Source organism: Octopus sinensis, linkage group LG5, assembly GCF_006345805.1.
Source record: "Octopus sinensis linkage group LG5, ASM634580v1, whole genome shotgun sequence".
Taxonomy (NCBI): Eukaryota; Metazoa; Mollusca; class Cephalopoda; order Octopoda; family Octopodidae; genus Octopus; species Octopus sinensis.
In genome coordinates, this window is record NC_043001.1 from 24,355,043 (window position 1) to 24,379,428 (window position 24,386).

The window sequence follows — 24,386 nt, forward strand, 5'->3', positions numbered from 1 at the left end:
AGCAGCAGACTCACAGTCGAGGGATTGCAGGTTCGAATCTCAGACTGGGTGATGTGTGTGTTTATGAGCAAAACACCTAAGCTCCATGTGGCTCCAGCAGAAGGTAATGGCGAACTTCTGCTGACTCTTTTGCCACAACTTTCACTCACTCTTTCCTCCTGCATCTTGCAGCTGACCTGTGACGGACCAGCATCCCGTCCAGGTGGGGAACCTATGCACCAAGGAAACTGGGAAACCAGCCCTTATGAATCAGGCATGGCTTGAGGAGGAACAAAAAAAAAGTGGTAAGTTGGAGAGCTGTACTAGGTTCCAGTCTGATTTTGTTTGGTTTCTACAACTGAATGCCCTTCCTAACACCAACCACTCCAAGAGTGTTGTGGGTCCATTTTCATGTGTCACCAGTGCTTGCCATGACTATGATTTCACTTGGCTTGATGTATCTTCTCAGGCACAGCAGATCACCAAAGGTCTTGATCACTTGTCATCACCTCTTGATGCAACCTAACATTCGAAGATCATGCTTCACCACCTCAAAAATTGTACTATGTAATTATTTTTTTTTATTGCCCACATGAGGCTAAACATAGAGGGGTCAAACAAGGACAAAGGGATTAAGTCGATTACATCGACCCCAGTGTGTAACTGGTACTTGTTTAATCAACCCCAAAAAGATTGGAGGCCAAGTTGACCTCAGCAGAATTTGAACTCAGAACGTAACAGCAGACGAAATACCACTAAGCATTTTGCTCAGCATGCTAACATTTCTCATTTCTTTATTGCCCACAAGGGGCTACACATAGAGGGGACAAACAAGGACAGACAAACGGATTAAGTCGATTACATCGACCCCAGTGCGTAACTGGTACATGTTTAATCGACCCCGAAAGGATGAGAGGCCAAGTCGACTTCGGCGGAATTTGAACTCAGAACATAACGGCAGACAAAATAACACTAAGCATTTTGCCCGGCATGCTAACAATTCTGCCAGCTCGCCACCCTGTCCTGTATTACTGTATTATGTAATTGATAGCCAGCAACAGTTAATTTTGTGTGACTTAACCAATCTTGTCATGGTTATTTACCTCTATAGTGACCACCCTGTCTAAAAGTCTATGACTTTATTTTAGGGATGGTTGAAAGTTTGTTGTAGGAAACACTGTCAATAATACCTATTTCTTTACTACCCACAAGGGGCTAAACATAGAGGGGATAAACAAGGACTGATTAATGGATTAAGTCGATTACATCGACCTCAGTGTGTAACTGGTACTTAGTTTATCGACCCCGAAAGGATGAAAGGCAAAGTTGACCTCAGCGGAATTTGAACTGAGAACGTAATGGCAGGCGAAATACGGCTATGCATTTCACCCGGCGTGCTAACGTTTCTGCCAGCTCACTGCCACTAGCAACAATACCGTGCATATCCAGCAAAGGAAGGATACATTGAACAATGTATTCCTTGACATATGAAAAGGCAAGCTAGTCATGGATGGAACACTTTTGACTCATAAGTTTACTCAAACATGCCAGACCCAAAGACAACAACAAAGAATTTAGCTTACTGGCTTCACAAACATCTCATTATGTGTATAAACTATTAAGTCATTCTATCTATAGCTCCTTGTAACTAATGAAACATTCGGCACTAACAACTGCCAAACATACAAAAGAAAGAAATCAATAAAATTCCATACTTTATTCTTATTTTGGTGTGCAGACTCATCAATGTCAAATTTGCCCTCAAAACATAACAAAATATTCAATGTATTTCTGGAAATTAAATTACAGCAAAAGTACAGTTTCGATATTTGCACAATTTAAAGTTTTAGTTAAAATTGTTGGAGATGACTTCTAAATATATTTGGTGACATTAGTTATTTGAGATTCTTTTCAGAAGAGTAATGCAACACAGAAAACTTCAGAAACTTGTCTGCATCCGAAAGAAAAAGTTAAAATTGATATAATTACATTCATTGTAGTATCACAACTTCTATATTTGCGGATAGCATTTCTGGGTAATTTCTTCGGTCATTATGATAAATTTTCGATACTGAAGTGGATACATAAAATTAGAAGTATTAGCACAAAGACATTCTCAACTTGTAGACTATATATATACTGACATATATATATATGCTATATATAATATCATGAACTTTTAATATGTATAATGCTCAATGCAATTCAACTTGTCAGAAAAGTTTAAAAGAGGGGCAGAGAGCAGACATATAAGTCAAGTGAAAAAAGACACCAATGGTATCATGTGAAAACATTTTGAATTTTTCAGTATTCCACTTAAGAATATTGGTAGTCTGTGTCCAGATGCACTGGCTTGTATCATCAGTAATGTTTCTGGAGGTCTTAAAAGGTTTGGCATCTCTCAACATCAGACTCCCTTGCTCTGTTAACCCAGCTGGCACCTATACAATTAAGGGTAAATGCAAAATACTTCTAAATGAATTTGAATTTGGCTCTTACTTGGAGAAAGCAAGCAAAAACTTAGCAGTAACTGTTTCAGTTTCTTAAAAATAAGAGAGGAAAAATTTCTAAATACTTAGAATTATTATCACTGCCAATTGAATTTTCATGCCCAAAGAAAAACATCTGATCTATGTTAGCAGACAAAATGACAGTTACAGACATGTTGTACTGTCTATGATGTCAGATTAAATCATCTGTACAAGATTTTGCAAGTAGGAAATGAGTTTTGAATATTTTTGGCCAATACAATTTGCATAATTACAAAAACAGAGCTAAGGGAAATAACCTAAGAAAGACAGCAGAGTGAATTTGAATGATTTGGGCAGCTGATGATGTACACAAACAAATTTTTGATGAGCTGAAACTTGCCTTTGAGTTGTAGAAATGAAATAAAAATTTAGCTGTAATTGTTAGTATCTCACGCAGAAAATTGAAGAATCATCATCATCATCGTCATCGTTTAACATCCACTTTCCATGCTGGCATGGGTTAGATGGTTTGACTGAGGGCTGGCAAGCCAGGAGGCTGCACCATACTCTAATCTAATCTGGCAAGGTTACTATAGCTGAATGCCAACCACTCTGAGAGTGTAATGGGTACTTTTTATGTGCCATCAGCATGGGAACCAGTCAGGCAGCACTGGCATCGACCATACTGAAATGGTGCTTTTTACTTGCCAATTACAAGAAATTAAAAATCAGCTTCACAGAATTTGAGTTTCCATTTTTTAGGGGGAAAATCTGACAGTTGTAAGCAGGTGAGTTCAAAGCTATGAACATGTTTCAGCATTATCAGACCTTATCAACAATGCAAGCCTATGATTGGGAGACATTTTAGTTAAACAATTTGAGCCTGGCTGGAAAAGGACACAAATAAGGAAGAATTGGAAGCACACTGTGACCAGTGGTGAATAACAACATTGAATAGTCTGGTCAAAACATGTGATATATATATATATATATAAATAAATATATATATATATAGTTGTAATTATAATTAAAAAAATATAACATTTATATATATATGCCAGGTCCGGCTGATTGGCTCTCGTGCTGGTGGCATGTAGAAAGCACCATCCAAACATGGCCGATGCCAGTGCTCCCTGACTAGCTCCCATGCTGGTGGTATGTCAAAGGCACTATCCAAATGTGATCAATGCCAGGGCTGTCTGACTGGCTCCTGTGCTGGTGGAACATAAAATGCACCATCCGAACCTGGCCAATACCAGTGCCCCCTGACTGGCTCCTATGCTGGTGGTACATAAAAAGCACCCACTACACTCTCAGAGTGGTTGGCATTAGGAAGGGCATCCAGCTGTAGATACATTACCAGATCAGATTGTAGCCTGGTGCAGCCACTGGCTCTCCAGACCTCAGTCAAACCATCCAACCCATGCCAGTATGGAAAACAGACGTTAAACAATGATGATGATGATGATGATGATATATATAGAGAGATATGTATGTATGTATGTAATATGTATGTATTTACAGGTTTATAATTCTAGATTACAGCTTTCTGTCGATCCAAATTTCATGTTCTTGTCTCCTGTAATAGTCAGCGTTTATAAATTTTGTTATCATTTTTGCTGACTTCTACTTTGATTTCCATAACAAGATACTGCTCTTAACTTCATTTGGTAGCTCTTCCTTAATTTGGAAAATAAAATTTTTCTTGTGACAGCATTAGAAATTTGTTCTGATCTCTTATTTTAGATATCAGTTGTTTTGATGAGGATGAGGTATTTTTCTTCATTGCAGATTTCATAGTAATTTTCATGAGGTGAAAAAGTCATTGAAATGAAATGTAAATCCAGTGATTTTACATTTATCAATATTATGGATATTTAATACTATGTATGGGTTGATTATAATGTTTGATGATAATATGTTTTTTGTAAACTTCAGTGAAGTATTTATGGTTTAATTTCTGGCTCTTGAAGCTACATCACCCATTTTGATATATGTTCTTGGGTGTTGTGCATCTCCTGGGCTCTCTATTTCCAGATTCTGTTACATCTCAGTCAAGCATAGATTATAATTTCCTTCCATATTACTTTATGGGATGCCTTTGTCTTGGAAATCCTGATTACAGAAGTGTTTACATATCCTCTTAGTTTTTAAGTGAATTGGGACAGAGAGGTACAGTTCTCTCTGTCTCATAATCTTAATTATTTTATATGTTGGTTAATTTGTCTTTAAAAGTGTTGCTATGCTTCCAATCTAATTTCTCTAAATACTATAAGCATTTTGTTCTATATATCATGGTGCAAAGCGATATGATGCTCTTAGTGAGCAGGATTGACAAGCTGGTTATTGGGGAAAGGGTAGATTGGATGTGTGTAGTAGATCTTTGAAGCAATTTTATGCAGGCAATATATATATATATATATATATATATATATATATATATATATATATATATATATATGTTCAAATATGAGTTAGAAGCAGCTTGAAGGATATAAACAATATGGAATATACACACATAAGGTATGTGTTTTGGTAGTTCATGAGTAGGTTGGGCTTATAGGCATAAGAGTAAATATTCTTTCACCTATAAGCACAGCCTACCCATGAACTTATAAAGCACATACCTTGTATATATGTGTTTGATATTATATATATATATATATATATATATAATTAATTAATATTAGGGAAGTTATTTTCGAGTCCACAGGGGAGAGAAGTTCAAATTAGTGGTACTAAAATGAATTACTCACTGTATTATATACATATAAATAGATAAATTTAAGAGACAGAATCACCTTCAAGCAACTCAATCATCATTCAATGACATTATCCACAATATCTACATAGGACTAAATATGAAATTTATCAAAATTAATACCTACAATTCTTATTCCAAATTATCAAAATTAATACCTTCAATTCTTATTACAAATCATATACTTTACATTATCTAGACTACACGCATTTCATGACAATGTATTCCTCAATATTGCTGAAATGAACGTCTCTATACAATACCATATTAAAACGATTATATTGCCAATCTTCAGGTCTATCTTATATGAACTTATTTTGCTATTTACATCGTATATTAAGACAAGACAAATTTAGCTTACCTTTTTACCAACCTAGAAATTTATTATTTATCAAAGTTAACATATAAATAAATTAAATTAATCAGGGGAAAAAAATTAGACTATTCCCATCATACACACACTTCTGGCTTCTCCTGATTTATTATTATTATAAATAATAGAAAATACCTTTTAAGAACTTTTAAATGTTAATAAGAATTATTTCTCCTACAAAGTAGCTCTCAATGTTGGATTATTCGATTGCTGGTAGCCATGTTTAATTCATGGAGAGAAACTTACCATACAGATAAGTTAACATTTCTCTTTACAAAGATTTCATATTTAGTCCTATGTAGATATTATAAATAAGGTCATTCAATGATGATTGAGTTGCTTGAGGGTGATTCTCTCTCTTAAATTTATATATTTATATATGTAGAATGTTGAAAAGGAACACACGAGTTGATATATATGGAAAAAAATGTTCTATCACACAGCCCTTGTTATTACTGTAGTTTAGCATGTGGCATACTGTATAATTTCAGCTCCTCCCAAGATGAAGAATCCCCTCCAATAGTGGTGGGATCAAGGTTTGTAAAAGATTCTCAGTCTTCAGTTTATTGTAGTTGTAGAGGTATTAGTCTTTCTGATAGTGACTTAGATACAATGCTATTGAACAATGAAACTTCATTTCAGCTTTTGTTACTTTGTATGATACTAAAAGTGCTCATTACTAACCATAATCATCATTTTTTTTGTTTGTTTTAACATCCACTTTTTCATGCCTGCATAGATCTGATGAAACTTGATCAGGCAGATTTTACTACAACTAGGTGCTTTCCCTGTCACCAATGTTTATCAAAGCCCATATTAGTCCCTTTTCAGACTTACAGCCCTTCTATCCTGGTAGCTTGTGCTGTAGCATGGATTACTGAGTTCACATCTCATTCATATGTCTTGGTTTTGGCATGATTTGTGCAACAGAATGCCCTTCCTTTCACCATCTACTTTACAGAATGTATTGAGTGCACCAAACATCTTTAACATCAACACACACAAATACAAGAAACCTTGTCTCATGTGAGATTGAAGAGATCTATCTACTATGTCACCTCTTAATCGTTTATAGGTTTTAGTTATTCTGTGATGCAGAAACTTAAAAGTGCACAATTCAACTTTCTAGTGGAAGTATGTGTGGTCTGATCTATGTTTATTTATGTGAGATAAAAAGGAAATATGATCACTGCTTATCATACACACAAATACATACACATATACTGTATGTATTATATATATATATATATATATATATGTATACATAACAAAATTTTAGATTCAGATGAATATGGTACTTAAGCTGAGGCATCAGAATTTAGTACGGTATTATCCATACAATTCCAAAGTAAGGTGATTAAAATCAAAATAAGCAACAAGGATACCTCTGGATATCCTTGTTGCTTATTTTGATATATGTATGCATATATATATATATTATATATATATATATAATATATATATATATATTATATATATATATATACATATGTATATATATATATGTGTGTGTGTGTATTTATATATATATATATACATATGTATATATATATGTGTGCGTGTATTTATATATATATATATACATATGCATATATATGTGTGTGTGTGTGTGTATTTATATATATATATGTATACATATGTATATATGTGTGTGTATATATTTATATATATATGTATATATGTGTGTGTATATATTTATATATATATATATATATACATATACATATAATTGTATAGTAAGTTTTGTCCGATTTACAACATCTATCTAAAAGTACTAACATGACATTTAATACCATAAATCTAATCATCTGTATAATTTCCTTCATTTTCTATTACTTCTCACCATCTGTTTTTAAGTTATTGAATTCTTGATATGAAAAATTCTTTGGATTTTGAATTAAATTTCTATTTCATTCATTTTCTATATTTTCCCTGCTGGCTATATTTCCCCTCTAAATTGCTTTGCAAACTGGAAATCTTATAAATCAAGATCTGAATAATAAAGAGAATATAGTTCTTTTTCTCTCCATCTGAATGATTCCATAACACTTAGTGGTTTGTGCACTTTGTGATCAAGTATTATCTTAATGAAAGATAACTTCCCTGTGGTTTATTAAGGCAGGATATTTTCTATCCATTACAGCCTTTAGACAATAAACTTGTTGATATTAGAATTCAAAAGTGATTGTCTGATGTGGCACCAATCAAACATAAATTTTGTTTGAGTGAATTTCTCCTCAAGGATGTGGTACAGGGTTTTGCTTGGGGCTTGGCCACTCTCTGCACTGCTTAATATTGGTTTCAAATTTTTGTACAAGGCCAGCAATTTCATGGGAGAGAGTAAGTTGATTACATCAACCCCAGTGCTCAACTGGTACTTATTTTATTGACCCCAAAAGAATGAAAGACAAAGTCAACCTTGGCAGCATTTGCACTCAAAATGTGAATGCAGACAAAACGCCTTGAAGCATTTTGTCTGCATTCTGCCTTCAAGCATTCTGTCAAGTGTGCTAAAGATTCTTCCAGCTTTCTGCCTTTGCAGTGCTTAATATTGCTGTAAACAATCCGTTTCTCACTTCCAGTCAGAATCCATTTTAAAAGTGGTGCTTGAATGTTACAAGTGTGGTGTAATTCACAGCAGCTGAAGCCTTGTTGTTGATTCAAAGCTGAAGGAGCATGAAGAACTCATTTTCCCTTCTCTGAAACTTTTGCCAGCTTTTCCAAAGAATTATGAATAAACAAGCAAAGCAGCTAGTTAGAAAATCTCTGTAAGAATAAATACAACGCCAACATTAAATTTAGTGGTAAACCTTCTCACTGTCACAGCAAAATTCCTTGACACTAGCATTTGTAATTAAATTCAGTGGTAAGCTTTCTCACTGTCACAGCAACATTCCTTGACTCTAGCATTTGTAATAAATTCAGTGGTAAGATTACTCACTGTCACAGCAAGATTTCTTGACTCTAGCATTTGTAACTAAATTCAGTGGTAAGCTTTCCCACTGTCACAGCAACATTCCTTGACTCTAGCATTTGTAATTAAATTCAGTGGTAAGCTTTCTCACTGTCACAGCAACATTCCTTGACTCTAGCATTTGTAATTAAATTCAGTGGTAAGATTACTCACTGTCACAGCAAGATTTCTTGACTCTAGCATTTGTAACTAAATTCAGTGGTAAGCTTTCCGACTGTCACAGCAAGATTCCTTGACTCTAGCATTTGTAATTAAATTCAGTGGTAAGCTTTCTCACTGTCACAGCAACATTCCTTGACTCTAGCATTTGTAATTAAATTCAGTGGTAAGTTTCCCACTGTCACAGCAACATTCCTTGACTAGCATTTGTAATTAAATTCAGTGGTAAGCCTTCCCACTGTCACAGCAACATTCCTTGACTCTAACATTTGTAATTAAATTCAGTGGTAAGCTTTCCCACTGTCACAGCAACATTCCTTGACTCTAGCATTTGTAATTAAATTCAGTGGTAAGCTTTCTCACTGTCACAGCAACATTCCTTGACTCTAGCATTTGTAATTAAATTCAGTGGTAAGCTTTCACACTGTCACAGCAAGATTTCTTGACTCTAGCATTTGTAATGAAATTCAGTGGTAAGCTTTCTCACTGTCACAGCAACATTCCTTGACTCTAGCATTTGTAATTTAATTCAGTGGTAAGCTTTCACACTGTCACAGCAAGATTTCTTGACTCTAGCATTTGTAATGAAATTCAGTGGTAAGCTTTCTCACTGTCACAGCAACATTCCTTGACTCTAGCATTTGTAATTAAATTCAGTGGTAAGCTTTCACACTGTCACAGCAAGATTTCTTGACTCTAGCATTTGTAATGAAATTCAGTGGTAAGCTTTCTCACTGTCACAGCAACATTCCTTGACTCTAGCATTTGTAATTTAATTCAGTGGTAAGCTTTCACACTGTCACAGCAAGATTTCTTGACTCTAGCATTTGTAATTAAATTCAGTGGTAAGCTTTCTCACTGTCACAGCAACATTCCTTGACTCTAGCATTTGTAATTAAATTCAGTGGTAAGCTTTCACACTGTCACAGCAACATTCCTTGACTCTAGCATTTGTAATTAAATTCAGTGGTAAGCTTTCTCACTGTCACAGCAACATTCCTTGACTCTAGCATTTGTAATTAAATTCAGTGGTAAGCTTTCACACTGTCACAGCAAGATTTCTTGACTCTAGCATTTGTAATTAAATTCAGTGGTAAGCTTTCTCACTGTCACAGCAACATTCCTTGACTCTAGCATTTGTAATTTAATTCAGTGGTAAGCTTTCTCACTGTCACAGCAACATTCCTTGACTCTAGCATTTGTAATTAAATTCAGTGGTAAGCTTTCTCACTGTCACAGCAAGATTTCTTGACTCTAGCATTTGTAATTAAATTCAGTGGTAAGCTTTCTCACTGTCACAGCAACATTCCTTGACTCTAGCATTTGTAATTAAATTCAGTGGTAAGTTTCCCACTGTCACAGCAACATTCCTTGACTAGCATTTGTAATTAAATTCAGTGGTAAGCTTTCCCACTGTCACAGCAACATTCCTTGACTCTAGCATTCGTAATTAAATTCAGTGTTAAGCTTTCACACTGTCACAGCAAGATTTCTTGACTCTAGCATTTGTAATTAAATTCAGTGGTAAGCTTTCTCACTGTCACAGCAACATTCCTTGACTCTAGCATTTGTAATTTAATTCAGTGGTAAGCTTTCACACTGTCACAGCAAGATTTCTTGACTCTAGCATTTGTAATTAAATTCAGTGGTAAGCTTTCTCACTGTCACAGCAACATTCCTTGACTCTAGCATTTGTAATTTAATTCAGTGGTAAGCTTTCCCACTGTCAGCAACATTCCTTGACTCTAGCATTTGTAATTAAATTCAGTGGTAAGCTTTCTCACTGTCACAGCAACATTCCTTGACTCTAGCATTTGTAATTAAATTCAGTGGTAAGCTTTCTCACTGTCACAGCAAGATTTCTTGACTCTAGCATTTGTAATTAAATTCAGTGGTAAGCTTTCTCACTGTCACAGCAACATTCCTTGACTCTAGCATTTGTAATTAAATTCAGTGGTAAGCTTTCACACTGTCATCACAGCAACATTCCTTGACTCTAGCATTTGTAATTAAATTCAGTGGTAAGCTTTCTCACTGTCACAGCAAGATTTCTTGACTCTAGCATTGTAATTAAATTCAGTGGTAAGCTTTCACACTGTCACAGCAAGATTTCTTGACTCTAGCATTTGTAATTAAATTCAGTGGTAAGCTTTCTCACTGTCACAGCAACATTCCTTGACTCTAGCATTTGTAATTAATTCAGTGGTAAGCTTTCCCACTGTCACAGCAACATTCCTTGACTCTAGCATTTGTAATTAAATCAGTGGTAAGCTTTTCACTGTCACAGCAAGATTTCTTGACTCTAGCATTTGTAATTAAATTCAGTGGTAAGCTTTCTCACTGTCACAGCAACATCCTTGACTCTAGCATTTGTAATTAAATTCAGTGGTAAGCTTTCCCACTGTCACAGCAACATTCCTTGACTAGCATTTGTAATTAAATTCAGTGGTAAGCTTTCCACTGTCACAGCAACATTCCTTGACTCTAGCATTCGTAATTAAATTCAGTGGTAAGCTTTCACACTGTCACAGCAAGATTTCTTGACTCTAGCATTTGTAATTAAATTCAGTGGTAAGCTTTCTCACTGTCACAGCAACATTCCTTGACTCTAGCATTTGTAATTAAATTCAGTGGTAAGCTTTCTCACTGTCACAGCAACATTCCTTGACTCTAGCATTTGTAATTAAATTCAGTGGTAAGCTTTCACACTGTCACAGCAAGATTTCTTGACTCTAGCATTTGTAATTAAATTCAGTGGTAAGCTTTCTCACTGTCACAGCAACATTCCTTGACTCTAGCATTTGTAATTAAATTCAGTGGTAAGCTTTCAACTGTCACAGCAAGATTCTTGACTCTAGCATTTGTAATTAAATTCAGTGGTAAGCTTTCTCACTGTCACAGCAACATTCCTTGACTCTAGCATTTGTAATTAATTCAGTGTAAGCTTTCCACTGTCACAGCAACATTCCTTGACTCTAGCATTTGTAATTAAATTCAGTGGTAAGCTTTCTCACTGTCACAGCAACATTCCTTGACTCTAGCATTTGTAATTAAATTCAGTGGTAAGCTTTCTCACTGTCACAGCAAGATTTCTTGACTCTAGCATTTGTAATTAAATTCAGTGGTAAGCTTTCTCACTGTCACAGCAACATTCCTTGACTCTAGCATTTGTAATTTAATTCAGTGGTAAGCTTTCCCACTGTCACAGCAACATTCCTTGACTCTAGCATTTGTAATTAAATTCAGTGGTAAGCTTTCTCACTGTCACAGCAAGATTTCTTGACTCTAGCATTTGTAATTAAATTCAGTGGTAAGCTTTCTCACTGTCACAGCAACATTCCTTGACTCTAGCATTTGTAATTAAATTCAGTGGTAAGCTTTCACACTGTCACAGCAAGATTTCTTGACTCTAGCATTTGTAATTTAATTCAGTGGTAAGCTTTCCCACTGTCACAGCAACATTCCTTGACTCTAGCATTTGTAATTTAATTCAGTGGTAAGCTTTCCACTGTCACAGCAACATTCCTTGACTCTAGCATTTGTAATGAAATTCAGAAGGACGTTCTGATCTAGGCTCATGAAGCAATTTAAAATTGCCATGTCTGAACTCAAACTACCTCCTGCAAATTCTTTCATTGTCTTCCCTTGCGCTAGCATGGCCACAGCTCGTGAGCTGAAACTAGATAAAATAAAAATTACGCCTTCTGAACATATTTTTTTGCTGCCTTGTATTAGAACTAAATGAAACTTGTAAAGGGTAATGTAACAGATAGCCTCTTAGCTTGGTTGTACGATGATTTTCTTTATATACAAAAATATTGTCGCTCTATAGGAATTTATCATCACCATCATCATCATTTAACATTTTTTTTTTTTTGTGACATGGGTTAGATAGTTTCATGTCAGGAATTCTTCATGAAATGATTATGTATCAATGGACGCCACCAATACTTATAGCTTTTAGAGAACCCCACCTAGAAAACTGATTTCAACAGGTTCAAACTCATAATCGGACAGAACTTTCTATACAGCCTTCATATATACATATACACACATATGTGTTTGCAATGACGTGCGCACACACACAAACACATACACACACACACTTGCATGTGTTGTTTTAAAATTCCTAGTTAACTTGTATATAATTTAATAACACATGACAGTATGTAAATCTGCCAGCCTCTCCTCTTTCTTATTCATGACCATCACATAACCAAGTATCTCTATTTGAAGGTGGATGAAGATGTTATATTTCTTCTCTTCATCAATTTCCATTTTAGTTTTCTGGAAACATGTGCTTTGAATTATTTTTCACAATTATTTTTCTCATGCTTGTCTATTTCCAAGAATTACTAACTGCTGTTCTGTTGCTGCTGTTGATACTACTACTACTAATACTACTACTACTACTAACTTTACTGACATTTTGTACTTTTATAAATTTTTCGACACTGGGCAGTCTCTTGAAATTGCCCATTACTGCTTCTGTTACTACTGATGAGGAATTTGGTATGAGAAGACAATAATATAAAAGTGCTACTGTCACTTTTATGGCGTTCACTGCTCTCTTACTCAATAATAATAATAATAATAATGATAATAAGAAGAATAATGATGGACTCTCCTGTCGGAGATGACATATGAGTGTTTAGCTTTTGCTGAATGACCTGCACAAATGATTTGTTTATTGTGATCAAATGTTCGTGCAGCACATTATTTCACTCTCTCCATCAAGTTGACTGAACAGGTATATGACGTACCATACATCAAGTATTGAAGTGATCATACATCAAGTATTGAAGTGAACATGAGACGATGTGTTTTGCTCAAGAACACAACACACCACCTGGTCTAGGAATCAAAATTATGGTTGCTAGATATTGAGTGCAACACTCTAACCACTAAGCCATGTACCTGCATATAATAATAATAAAAAAAAAAAATAATAATAATAATATGGAGGTGCAATGGCCCAGTGGTTAGGACAGTGGACTCGCGGGCGGAGGATCGTGGTTTTGATTCCCAGACTGGGCGTTGTGTGTGTTTATTGAGCGAAAGCACCTAAAGCTCCACGAGGCTTTTGCAGGAGGTGGTGGTGACCCCTGTTGTACTCTTTCACCCCAACTTTCTCTCACTCTCTCTTCCAGCCGAGGGGAACACATACTCCACAGAAACCAGGAAACCGGGCCCATGAGCCTGGCTAGGCTTGAAAAGGGTGCATAAATAAATAAATAAAATGCACTAAAATATGATATTGTACTGTACTTTGAGAAGCAACAATCCATTTTAGAAAGAAACTTTCTTTCTTTCACAGGCAATTAATTAACACAAATTAGTACAAATTCTCTGTACTCTAATTAACAATACATTTTCCTTTCTTTTTTATGTGGCACCATAACCAGTGCTTTTTACGTGGCACCAGCACTGATATCAATTCTTCTGTGGTGGATGGGTATTCTTGAATACAGCAAGGTGCCAAATGTCTTGATTTTTTTGTCATCTCTTTTGTACGGCTCAGTGTCTTGAGATTGGCTTTCAGGACTTTGTCCCATGTCTTCCTGGGTTTCCATTTTCCACAAGTTCCATCTGCTTCAAGCTATAGGCACTTCTGTATAAAACTATCCATATTCATATGCATCACATGACCAAACCAGCACAGTCTTCTCTCTTGCATACTGCATCTAATTTCTGTTATACCTAACTTTTCTCTTAATACACCAGCACTGTATCACACATGTACACTGACATTACACACCCATCAGAGTTTCCTTCTTTCGAAACTTTTTACCTTCCTTGGTGCTACTTGTGATTTTTCACTGCTCTGCAGCATCTATTTGCTTTCCATCATCTTGCAACAATGTGCAGGATAAGGTACTACAATGGAGGCAATCCTTGACTTCCTTGTCGGTGGCTTTTGGCAATGAGAACAAAATGAATCTTTCACCTGTCTTCAGAACTATGACTGGTGTTGTAGTTTCTGAGGTCAGCAGTTGTTTCTTCTAGTCTTCCAACTTCCCTGGTCAGTGAGCCTTCAACCACTTCTTACTACCACTTGTATAGTAACTGGATTTTCTGCTCTGTATCCTTTCACCATTCATTGTGGTGTATTGCTCTGGAATATTCCTGTAGTCTTTGAAGGCCATTAGGACTTAGATGGCTATGCAGACCCCCATCACCACTCCACTTCTGATCATGTGTAATTTCTAGTTACTTTGAGGCTCATCACTTACCTGTACTAAGTTCCGAAGGTGATGGACCAAGTATTAATCTCACTACCAATTTCAGTATTCTATGTATGGCACCACAGTCTGTGGAGGGATTTATGATGCACCAGTTCTGCTTGTTACCTTGATCTATTCTGAGTCTTAAGGACCAGGTATGTGCTACCATATGCTGTACACAGGCATCTTTACATACTCTGACCAAAGCTTCTTCTCACTCTTCTTTTGTGTTCATATGGAAGTCCATTCCAATTTTAGTTAAGTATAGGCGTATTACTTTTACCCTTGTTCATTCTTGGGTGTATTGCTTGAGCAAGAAAGCACTGGCCTATATAACACTCCTCTCCTATGATTTTTTTGTTCATTCTGAAACAGTAGCTTTCATCCATCATTTTTTTGTAGCTCACCCCATGAGGGAAAATGTTATTGAAATGTGTTTTTTAATGTTCTATAAACATCCAGTCCCTGTGCATGTATCAATAATCTTTGTGTGTCTAATTAAGAGTTTGGAAGTATACTTGTTTTCATTTAGTGCTACCAGCTTTGTGAGAATTTCCTCCTCTGACAGCCACCTAAATGGATGTCACTTCAAAGCTATTGAAAATGGGAAGGAGAAATCTATTTTATATGTCATGAAAAGAAATTATTATTTCAAATAATTCTAGGTAAATCATTTTGGAAGACAATAAATATTCTGTTACTTCTTTATTGATAGATATATATATATACATATATTATGTGAAATAGAAAGATGAATAATCTTGTTGCAGATTAATCAAAAGTTTAACCGATACCTTGGTAGCAAAAATCACAGCAGAAGACAGCACGGTTGGAGGTACAACCATATGGTGTTGCAACCGTGCGTTGGTGCGGATAATTGAATTTTAATATTATTATTGAATTGAAGAAATGGAATTGAACGAAGATTGAACAGAAATCGTTTTATTTCATTCTACACGTGTTTCGAAAGGCACAATTTACCAAATTCCGATTGAATAATGAGACCATATTGTGTCTTTCTCTTCATATGTATATACATATATGTATATATATATATGTATATATATATATATATATTATATATATATATATATATATATATATATATATATATATTTATAAATAAGGATAATATCGATATTTGAATATCAATATTATCAAGTGGCCAGCATGGGAAAAAATACCATACAAAGGTAATAATTTTTTACAACTAAAAATAAGGGTGTCTGAGAGACACCACCATGCCGAAATAGCAGTCAAATCCCTGACTCTAAAAACCTCTGTCTTATCTCATGGTGCGATATGAACATTTAAGGTGGTTTTTAGAGTCAGGGATTTGACTGCTATTTCAGCATGGTGGTATCTCTCAGATACCCTTATTTTTAGTTATATATATATGTATGTGTATATATATATGTATGTATATATGCATGTATATATATATGCATATATATATGTATGCATATATATATATATGTGTATGTATATATATATGCATATATATATGTATGCATATATATATATATATATATATATATATATATATATATGTATATATATATGCATATATATGCATATATATATGCATATATATATATGCATATATATATATATATATATATGTATATATATATATATATATATACATATATACATGTACATATACATATATATATATACATACATATATGTATATATATATATATAATTTTAAAGATATGGAGAGAAATGTGCAGTATGTAGTAAACAGCAGTTCAGCCTTTTTGCCCTGTACATATTTTAGATAAATTGTTTTCATGGACCTTATAGCTTTTATCATCAGTGTACTTTTGTCTTGATTTAATAATCTGATAAAGAAATTAACATATCCTTTGCATTAGGTAAGTTTTACGCTGTTTTCTTTTTATCTGATACTCAGGTAATAAAGGAGGTAGTAACCATAACTGACCATGGTCCTTCTGTTCCAGAAGGTTTACGGCATGGTGATAAATTGAGATTGTGTGCACAAAAATTTTGCTCAATATGTTTAAACTTAGAAGTTAGCAAGACTGCATGGATAGATAGTGGTTTGTCAGAGAAATGTGCTTTGGTGATGGCTTTATTGCATATTTTTGAGACATTGATTTTGCTAAGAAAACAACAGAGAGAAAATATTGGTACAGCATGAAGTTTTGCATCTGAATTACAGTTTTATCAAAGATGAAAGGAAAAAAAAATCATGATTTGTCTGGAATTAGTAATTGATTATATTATTTTTAAGTAATAACAGTATGTGTTTTTAAATATTGTATTTGAAGAAATATTTGAACAGGTTTTAAATGGTATGTCTTTAAATATATTCGAACTAGAATCATTGCTTTAAATTTTGCTTTTAAAAGAAATGAAAGAGAACCTATGAAATCTATTGTTGATGTTAAACTATTTTATTACAACCAAGACATCCTTAAATTTATCTGTTATAAAACCCATTAAACTGAGAGATACGTAAATATTCACATTTTAAAACAAAACAGAAGGTGCAGATATAAAAATGAATTCATATGAGAGTGAATAAAATTTGAGTGCTCAGTCAGATTTATAATCAGAATTTCTTGTTTAGTCAAAAGCTAACCCTGATCAAAATCGCTTCAATCATGATCATCTCACCTTATTTTTCAGGTTAGTATAGCCAGACTACATTTATCTCATATCTCATTCTTTACTTTTAAGATACTAATATATGGTTAAGGGAAATTTAGTTGCTATTTCTAGAAGAGTCTTCCACATTAACTTGGTTTTACCTTGTTATTTCATTATTAACAAGAATTCTGAATATTCTTATTCTCATATGTACTTTTGATATCTGCACAATTTGCTTTTGTTATTACTGTAAAATTACATTATAGAGAAAGTGTTCGAATGTCATTCTATCTAGATGTGTTATGTATGGAGTAGAGAACAAATTTATTCTTTCATAACTAATATCGACTGGGAATTAGAAATTCATTCACCATGTATAAGACGACCATATTAGTTTACATGCCCATACTCACCTACACACACACATATACTCATGAACTTTTATATATCATCTTTTTTACATAGCATCACCATCATTTAACATCTTCTTTTCCATGTTTGAGTTCCTATGGTCAGATGCCCTTCCGGTCATCAACCCATACCTGTTTCCAAGTAAGGTAATATTTCCTTGTAGCTGAGCATGTTTTTTTTTTTACAGAAGATTGGAAATCAACAACTTCACTTCTATGACAATGATGCTTTACAAACATTATGTGATATCTAAACAAAAATACACAAACACCCATCCAAACATACACACACATGCACACACACATGCACTCACATATATGACAGGCTTCCGTCAGTTTCTCTCCACCAAGTCCACTCATAACACTTTAGTTGGCCTGAGCTTATATGCCCAAAGAGCCACACAGTGGACTGAACACAAGATCACATGGTTGAGAAACAAGCTTCTTAACCACAGAATTACATCAGTGTCTGTATATGAGAATAAGAATTATTAATCTACTTTGTCAAATCCTTTATTGACAAAATTGATAAACTTTAAGATCATAATATCCAAAAAGGAAACAAAATCATGCAATTAATCAGTCATTGTTAGGTTTTCAATGAATTAAATTTGAATAATTTTGTTTTTGGATTTGAGAGTCAAGACTATTGAAAAGGTTGCAAGACACAACGAAAATTTTAGGAAAATAAAAATAAGAAATAAGTGGAAATTTTACTGGTGAGTGTGTTCGATTATAAGGTACAAAAAAAAATGACTCTCCCCAAACACAGCAAAATTTGAATAAGCAAATTTAAAATTGAAGTGTGATTCTAAAAACTAAAAGATTCATAGAAAGCAAAGATTTTTAAAACAATTGCATAAAAAAAATTTGAAAAATATTTGTAAAAGCATTTTTCAAAATTGAAAGAAATTAAAAAAAAGAAAGAACAGGACAACAGTAAAGTTTTCTTTCAAGATACTGGTAGTATTGTTTGAAAACCAGTATATCTGGAAACCATAACCATGGGTGATTTACCATTTAACTATGACTTGAAATATCAAAATGAATCTTCCCATCTTCATCATCCCATTCACTAGCATCATCAACATTTCATTTATCATTGTTAAACTGAAATGTCATTTACTAACTCTAGAAAAAAATTAACTGATATCTTTGAAGAGAAAATATGAGTGAATGTTCGAAGATCAGTCTAATTTCTCTGATATTTAGACTTACTACATGTCTGGTTATAGCGATTTGCTAGTTGATAAATGGTATATTGCAAGTTTTCATGTTTTCACTGTATTCTTACAGTCCGTCTCCTGAAGTAAAAGATATTCAACCTCCAGATAGTCCTTGCAGGTTAGTAAGATTGTGTGTATACTCAAATAAAAGGTTTTGTCTCATGTATATATATATATATATATATATATATATATATTAGTATGCATGCGTGTGTGTGTGTGTGTGTGTGTGAGTAATGCATTTTTTATAAACTAAAAGCTTTTCCTGTCCATTTAACCACAATCAGTTTAATACTAAAATCATGTCTTACTAAAAATATTTGTTCCTCTACTAAAAAGAATTTTTTTACTAAAACCTTTAATTTTATTCAAAACCTTCCTTAATAATCTCATTTATTAAAAAAATACATTACTTTAGGAAATAAAACAAGAGTTAATTTCATTGTATTACAAAGACAGTCCTGATCAAATTTGAAATTCAGTCTGTTCTTAAGCCTGAAATATACACTAAAAATTATATTTATAGTGTTGATTTATACTTTAACTATAATCAAATTTTCAAACATTACAAATCTACACAATATGATTCTAATAATTGAATGTGCATACATATATGCATACAGACCCACCCACAAAATACAAATTCTCTCTCTCTCGCTCTCTCCAAACACACAAACACACACAAATATTTGAAATAATTACTTTTACAAGAATTGTGCAGTGTCCCTCACTTTGGAATCTGTCTAAGATTATTTGATTATGTTAATGTGGATAAGGCAATTGTTATTGACTGAAGAGACACAATCATGTTAAAACACTGGCGTCTCAAAGTCTTCCTACATCCCTGAAATGTGTATGTTTTGTCAGTACACATCAGTACACATTGTCTGAAAGGAAATATTGTTCTCCAAAGGTGAGCTACAACACCGATTAGAATATTCTTATTCATATCCATTGGAATATGTTACAAATCAATATCTACAAATTCTTTAAATTTCTTCTCTCTTACATGCTTATGATAACTGGCAGACATCAACATATACCAGCAAATAATTTGTTTTGCTGAATTCTATAAACAAGTACAGCCATTCATGTGTAGATTTAGAGACCTGAGGTTAGCTTTAACTGTAGAGATACAATCACACTGAAGCACCAGTCATCCTACATTGCTAGATTGTGTCTGTTGCTAACAGGCATCATCTAAAAGGGGAAATTGTTTTCTTATAAGGTGAAATACAATAATGATTAGTATATTCATAGTCATATTTGCTGGGTCATGTTAAAATTGAATATGCACGTTATTGTTTTCATTCTTACTCAGGGTTGGCCGCCCTGAGGCCCGTGGGGCACATGCAGCCTGCTTGATACTTTTTTGAAATGGATTTATTTAAAAAAACGTTTTAAAAATGTTATCAAAAACTAACAGTATCGCCTGGCGTTACTCGGGTTTGTTTCGACCCTTTAGAATTGGAATTTTTGAAAAGTAAAAATTTTGCATTATGTAGCTTGTTATTCTCTTTAAGTGAACATTTTTCTGGTTGAAATACACCGAAAAATGGCGACACAGCAGTCAAAAAATCATTAAAAAATAGGGATTTTCATAGAAAAAAGCACCTTTTTGATGTAAATAATTTTTGGTGTTAGCATTGTCCAATTTGAATTTTTCTTCTATGGAATGAAGAGCAAGCCTTCTTTTATCATACTTTCAATTTTGGTCAACTTGCGCCACAGGGTCTCGGAGGAGATAGTGTTAGTTGAAGGCTACCAAACCTGCCATTCACAGACAACTTCAGCTTTATATAGAGAGAGATTAAAGATTTTAATGAAAAGTAAAACAAGGAAGCTACTACTGTTTTTGCAACGATAATATTTTATGTTGAATCAATGATCATTCATTCATTATTGTAATAATAGCATGAGAAAGCAAAATGCTTTCAATTCTGTCAGCATACAAGTGGCTCTCAAATGTCTTTTTGTGATTAAAGTGGCCTGCAATGTAATTCGAGTTGGCCAGGCCTGTTCTTACTGTGTGTGGGTTCATTATAATTTAAGATTAAAAAACAATTTATTTTAAAGTTCATGAGAAGACATAAAAAAAAATTTGCTTAATATTAACCAAAGATTTTTAAAAATGCAACGAAGATACAATTTTTAATTTTGAAGTAAAAAATATTATGTACCATAAAATATTTTGAGTTTTGGACAAACTGCTTCTCAATAAGCATTCTTTTCTTTCTCCCCTCAATGCTTTTTATCAGTCTGTGTTTCTCTCTTTCTGGATGAAATCAGGTATTATCAGATCTGGAAAGAGAGAGAGAGAGAGAGGGGGCCGAGAGAGAGAGGGATAGAGAGAGAGAGAGAGGAAAAAGAGAGAGAGACTCGTCTGGACATATAGTGTACCAGCAGTATCGCCCGGTGTTGCTTGGGTTTGTTTCGACCCTTTAGAATTGGAATTTTTGAAAAGTAAAACTTTAAGTGAACATTTTTCTGGTTGAAATACACCGAAAAATGGCGACACAGCAGTCAAAAAATCATTAAAAAATAGGGATTTTCATAGGAAAAAAGCACCTTTTTGATGTAAATAATTTTTGGCGTTAACATGGTCCGATTTGAATTTTTTCTTCTATGGAAGGAAGAGCAAGCCTTCTTCTATCATACTCTCAATTTTGGTCAACTTGTGCCGCAGGGTCTTGGAGGAGATAGTGTTAGTTGAAGGCTACCAAATCTGCCATACACAGGCAACTTCAGCTTTATATATAGAGAGATTTATATATAAAGGAATATATAAATGTGGAACAGAAATGCTTCCAAATTTGAAACTCAGAATGACAATGATAGAAGTTTCACCAGGTGTCTGTGTGTGTGCGTCTGTGTGATTTTTATCTGATGTGTTAATCTATATGATTGAGTATAAGCACGTTTTAATCATTGTTACTAGTTTGTGTGAACATTTCTATAAGTGTCTTTAAATATACTAATAATTTTAGATGAAGGCGAGAATCTTAGTTCCATATCAAAATAAATGTTTTCTCCATCTTTTTTTACTGCTTGCTTTGATTGAATGATTGATTAATTGACTGACTGATTGATTGATTTTTAAATATAATTTATTGATATGAAATGAACTGATAGCTTAGCAGTGTTCTTAATTAATATTCAAATTAAAGGTGTCAACCAAGTTCTTGATTTGTGCTCTAGTTCCAGCTGCTCTCCCATATAATGTACATTGCAATTGCTTCCATGTTGATTTCTTCTTAAAGTCTTACTGTGCTATTTGTTTGTTTTTTTCTTTTTAAATCAGAAAATTTCAATTAATTAAATAATTTCGATCAATGTTACACGGATTTCTGATGGGAAAATAGATTATGATCTCCAAGTGAATTTGAAGTGAGGAGATATTGGAACAAACACTTTCCAGTAATAAGTTCTGAGCCCAAAGCTATTGCTGGGATGAATAAACTGGTTTAAGAAGTTTTGGACAATTTCTATATTAAATATTGTTATAGATATCAAAGAAAACTTCTCTGAAGGATAATTCATTATTAAAATAACAGAAACTTGTTAAATGAATCACAATTCACTGCTATAGGAAACAATGTGAACATAATAGAAGTTGAGGAACATATTACTTATAGTTTATGAAAGCTCCTCTCTTTTACTGTTTTATTTGTTTCAGTCATTTGACTGTGACCATGCTGGAGCACTGCCTTTAGTCGAGCAAATCAACCCCAGGACTTATTCTTTGTAAGCCTAGTACTTATTCTATCAGTCTCTTTTGCTGAACCGCTAAGTTACGGAGATGTAAACACACCAGAAACAGTTGTCAAGCGATGTTGGGGTGACAAACACACACACATATACATATATACGATGGGCTTCTTTCAGTTTCCATCTACCAAATCCACTTACAAGGCTTTGGTCAGCCCGAGGCTATAGTAGAAGACACTTGCCCTAGGTGCCACACAGTGGAACTGAACTCAGAACCATGTGATCGGTAAGCAAGCTACTTACCACACAGCCACTCTTGTGTTGTATATTTTACTGAAGATATTCTTTTAAGTATCTTTTTAGTTGACAGCAAGTAAGAAAAATTTTTTGTAGATTTTAGAATAGTTTTGGTGCCAATATAGAATTGAACCATAATAGATTGAATTAATAAGGGAAAAAAGATATTTACTAGGAGGTAATAGAACATAACTCTTTGAAAGAACAACATCAAACTTATTGATTTGACTGACTGTAATTTATTATGAAAATTATTTTTGGAAGCTTGAATTAACTTATCAATAACACTTCTGATATATTATTTAACAATATTCCTACCTTCATGTATCACATGAGATTTGATCAGTTTTTTTTCCTTCATGGCTTCTTTAAAATTTAATTCATGTTTTCCTCATAATTTTACTTCCCCTTGTTTGTTTATTCCTTGTAAAGATCGACTAATTATAGTAAAAGAATTTCAATTTATAAATTGGACTTATTCTGATTCATATATTATTCGCCATTTGGCTATGTTTTTAAAATTGCATGTTTGCATGTATATGAATACAATAATGCAGAAATTACACAGGAAATGACTACTGAAACTTATTTTAAACAAGAACAATATTTTCCATTAGCAATCCATTAATTATATTACATTTTTGAACTTTGAAGAAAATGAACTCAAACTAATTGAATTTGTATATATTTATAATGAAATATTGAATGAACTTAAAGATCATCATCTAATTATTTAAACTAAGCATAACTCACATACCTGGCTGAAGCACTTGAGTGCTGGCTTACTGGCTGAAGGGTCGGTAGTTCATATCCTGGCACTGATGCTGTACTGTAGCCATAACTAAATAATTTAACTACAAATGTTTCAGTTCATTTGAATTAAATAGATATCATTGAGAGTAATTAAGGAGTATTTTGTGACTTTGGAATGCAATGCTCAAATTTTCCATGAAAATCACTTTATTAATTTCAATATGCTCAAAACTGCCACTAGTTCTGATGTATAAAGCTTTTCATTTATATCTAAATTAAAGCCTTCCATATGAATTTTATATTAAATATACTTTAGAATGACAAATTTAGTTATTTTACAAAATCACTTGAAATTCTTAATAATTTTTAAAATTTACTAAAACATAAATGCAATATATTTATCGGAAATACAGTCACAAAAGGTTCCTGTGT

The 24,386-nt window shown here is 33.6% G+C and overlaps 1 protein-coding gene across 1 annotated transcript in view; it reads left to right on the forward strand.

Moving 5' to 3' along the window:
* The window catches only part of LOC115211754, a 749,350-nt gene that overhangs the window by 65,533 nt on the left and 659,431 nt on the right, over positions 1-24,386 (forward strand). Inside the window, exons 10-11 of the mRNA XM_036503111.1 lie at positions 6,076-6,120; positions 19,267-19,314. Coding sequence (XP_036359004.1) covers positions 6,076-6,120; positions 19,267-19,314 — 93 coding nt within the window. The remainder of the gene's footprint in view (positions 1-6,075; positions 6,121-19,266; positions 19,315-24,386) is intronic.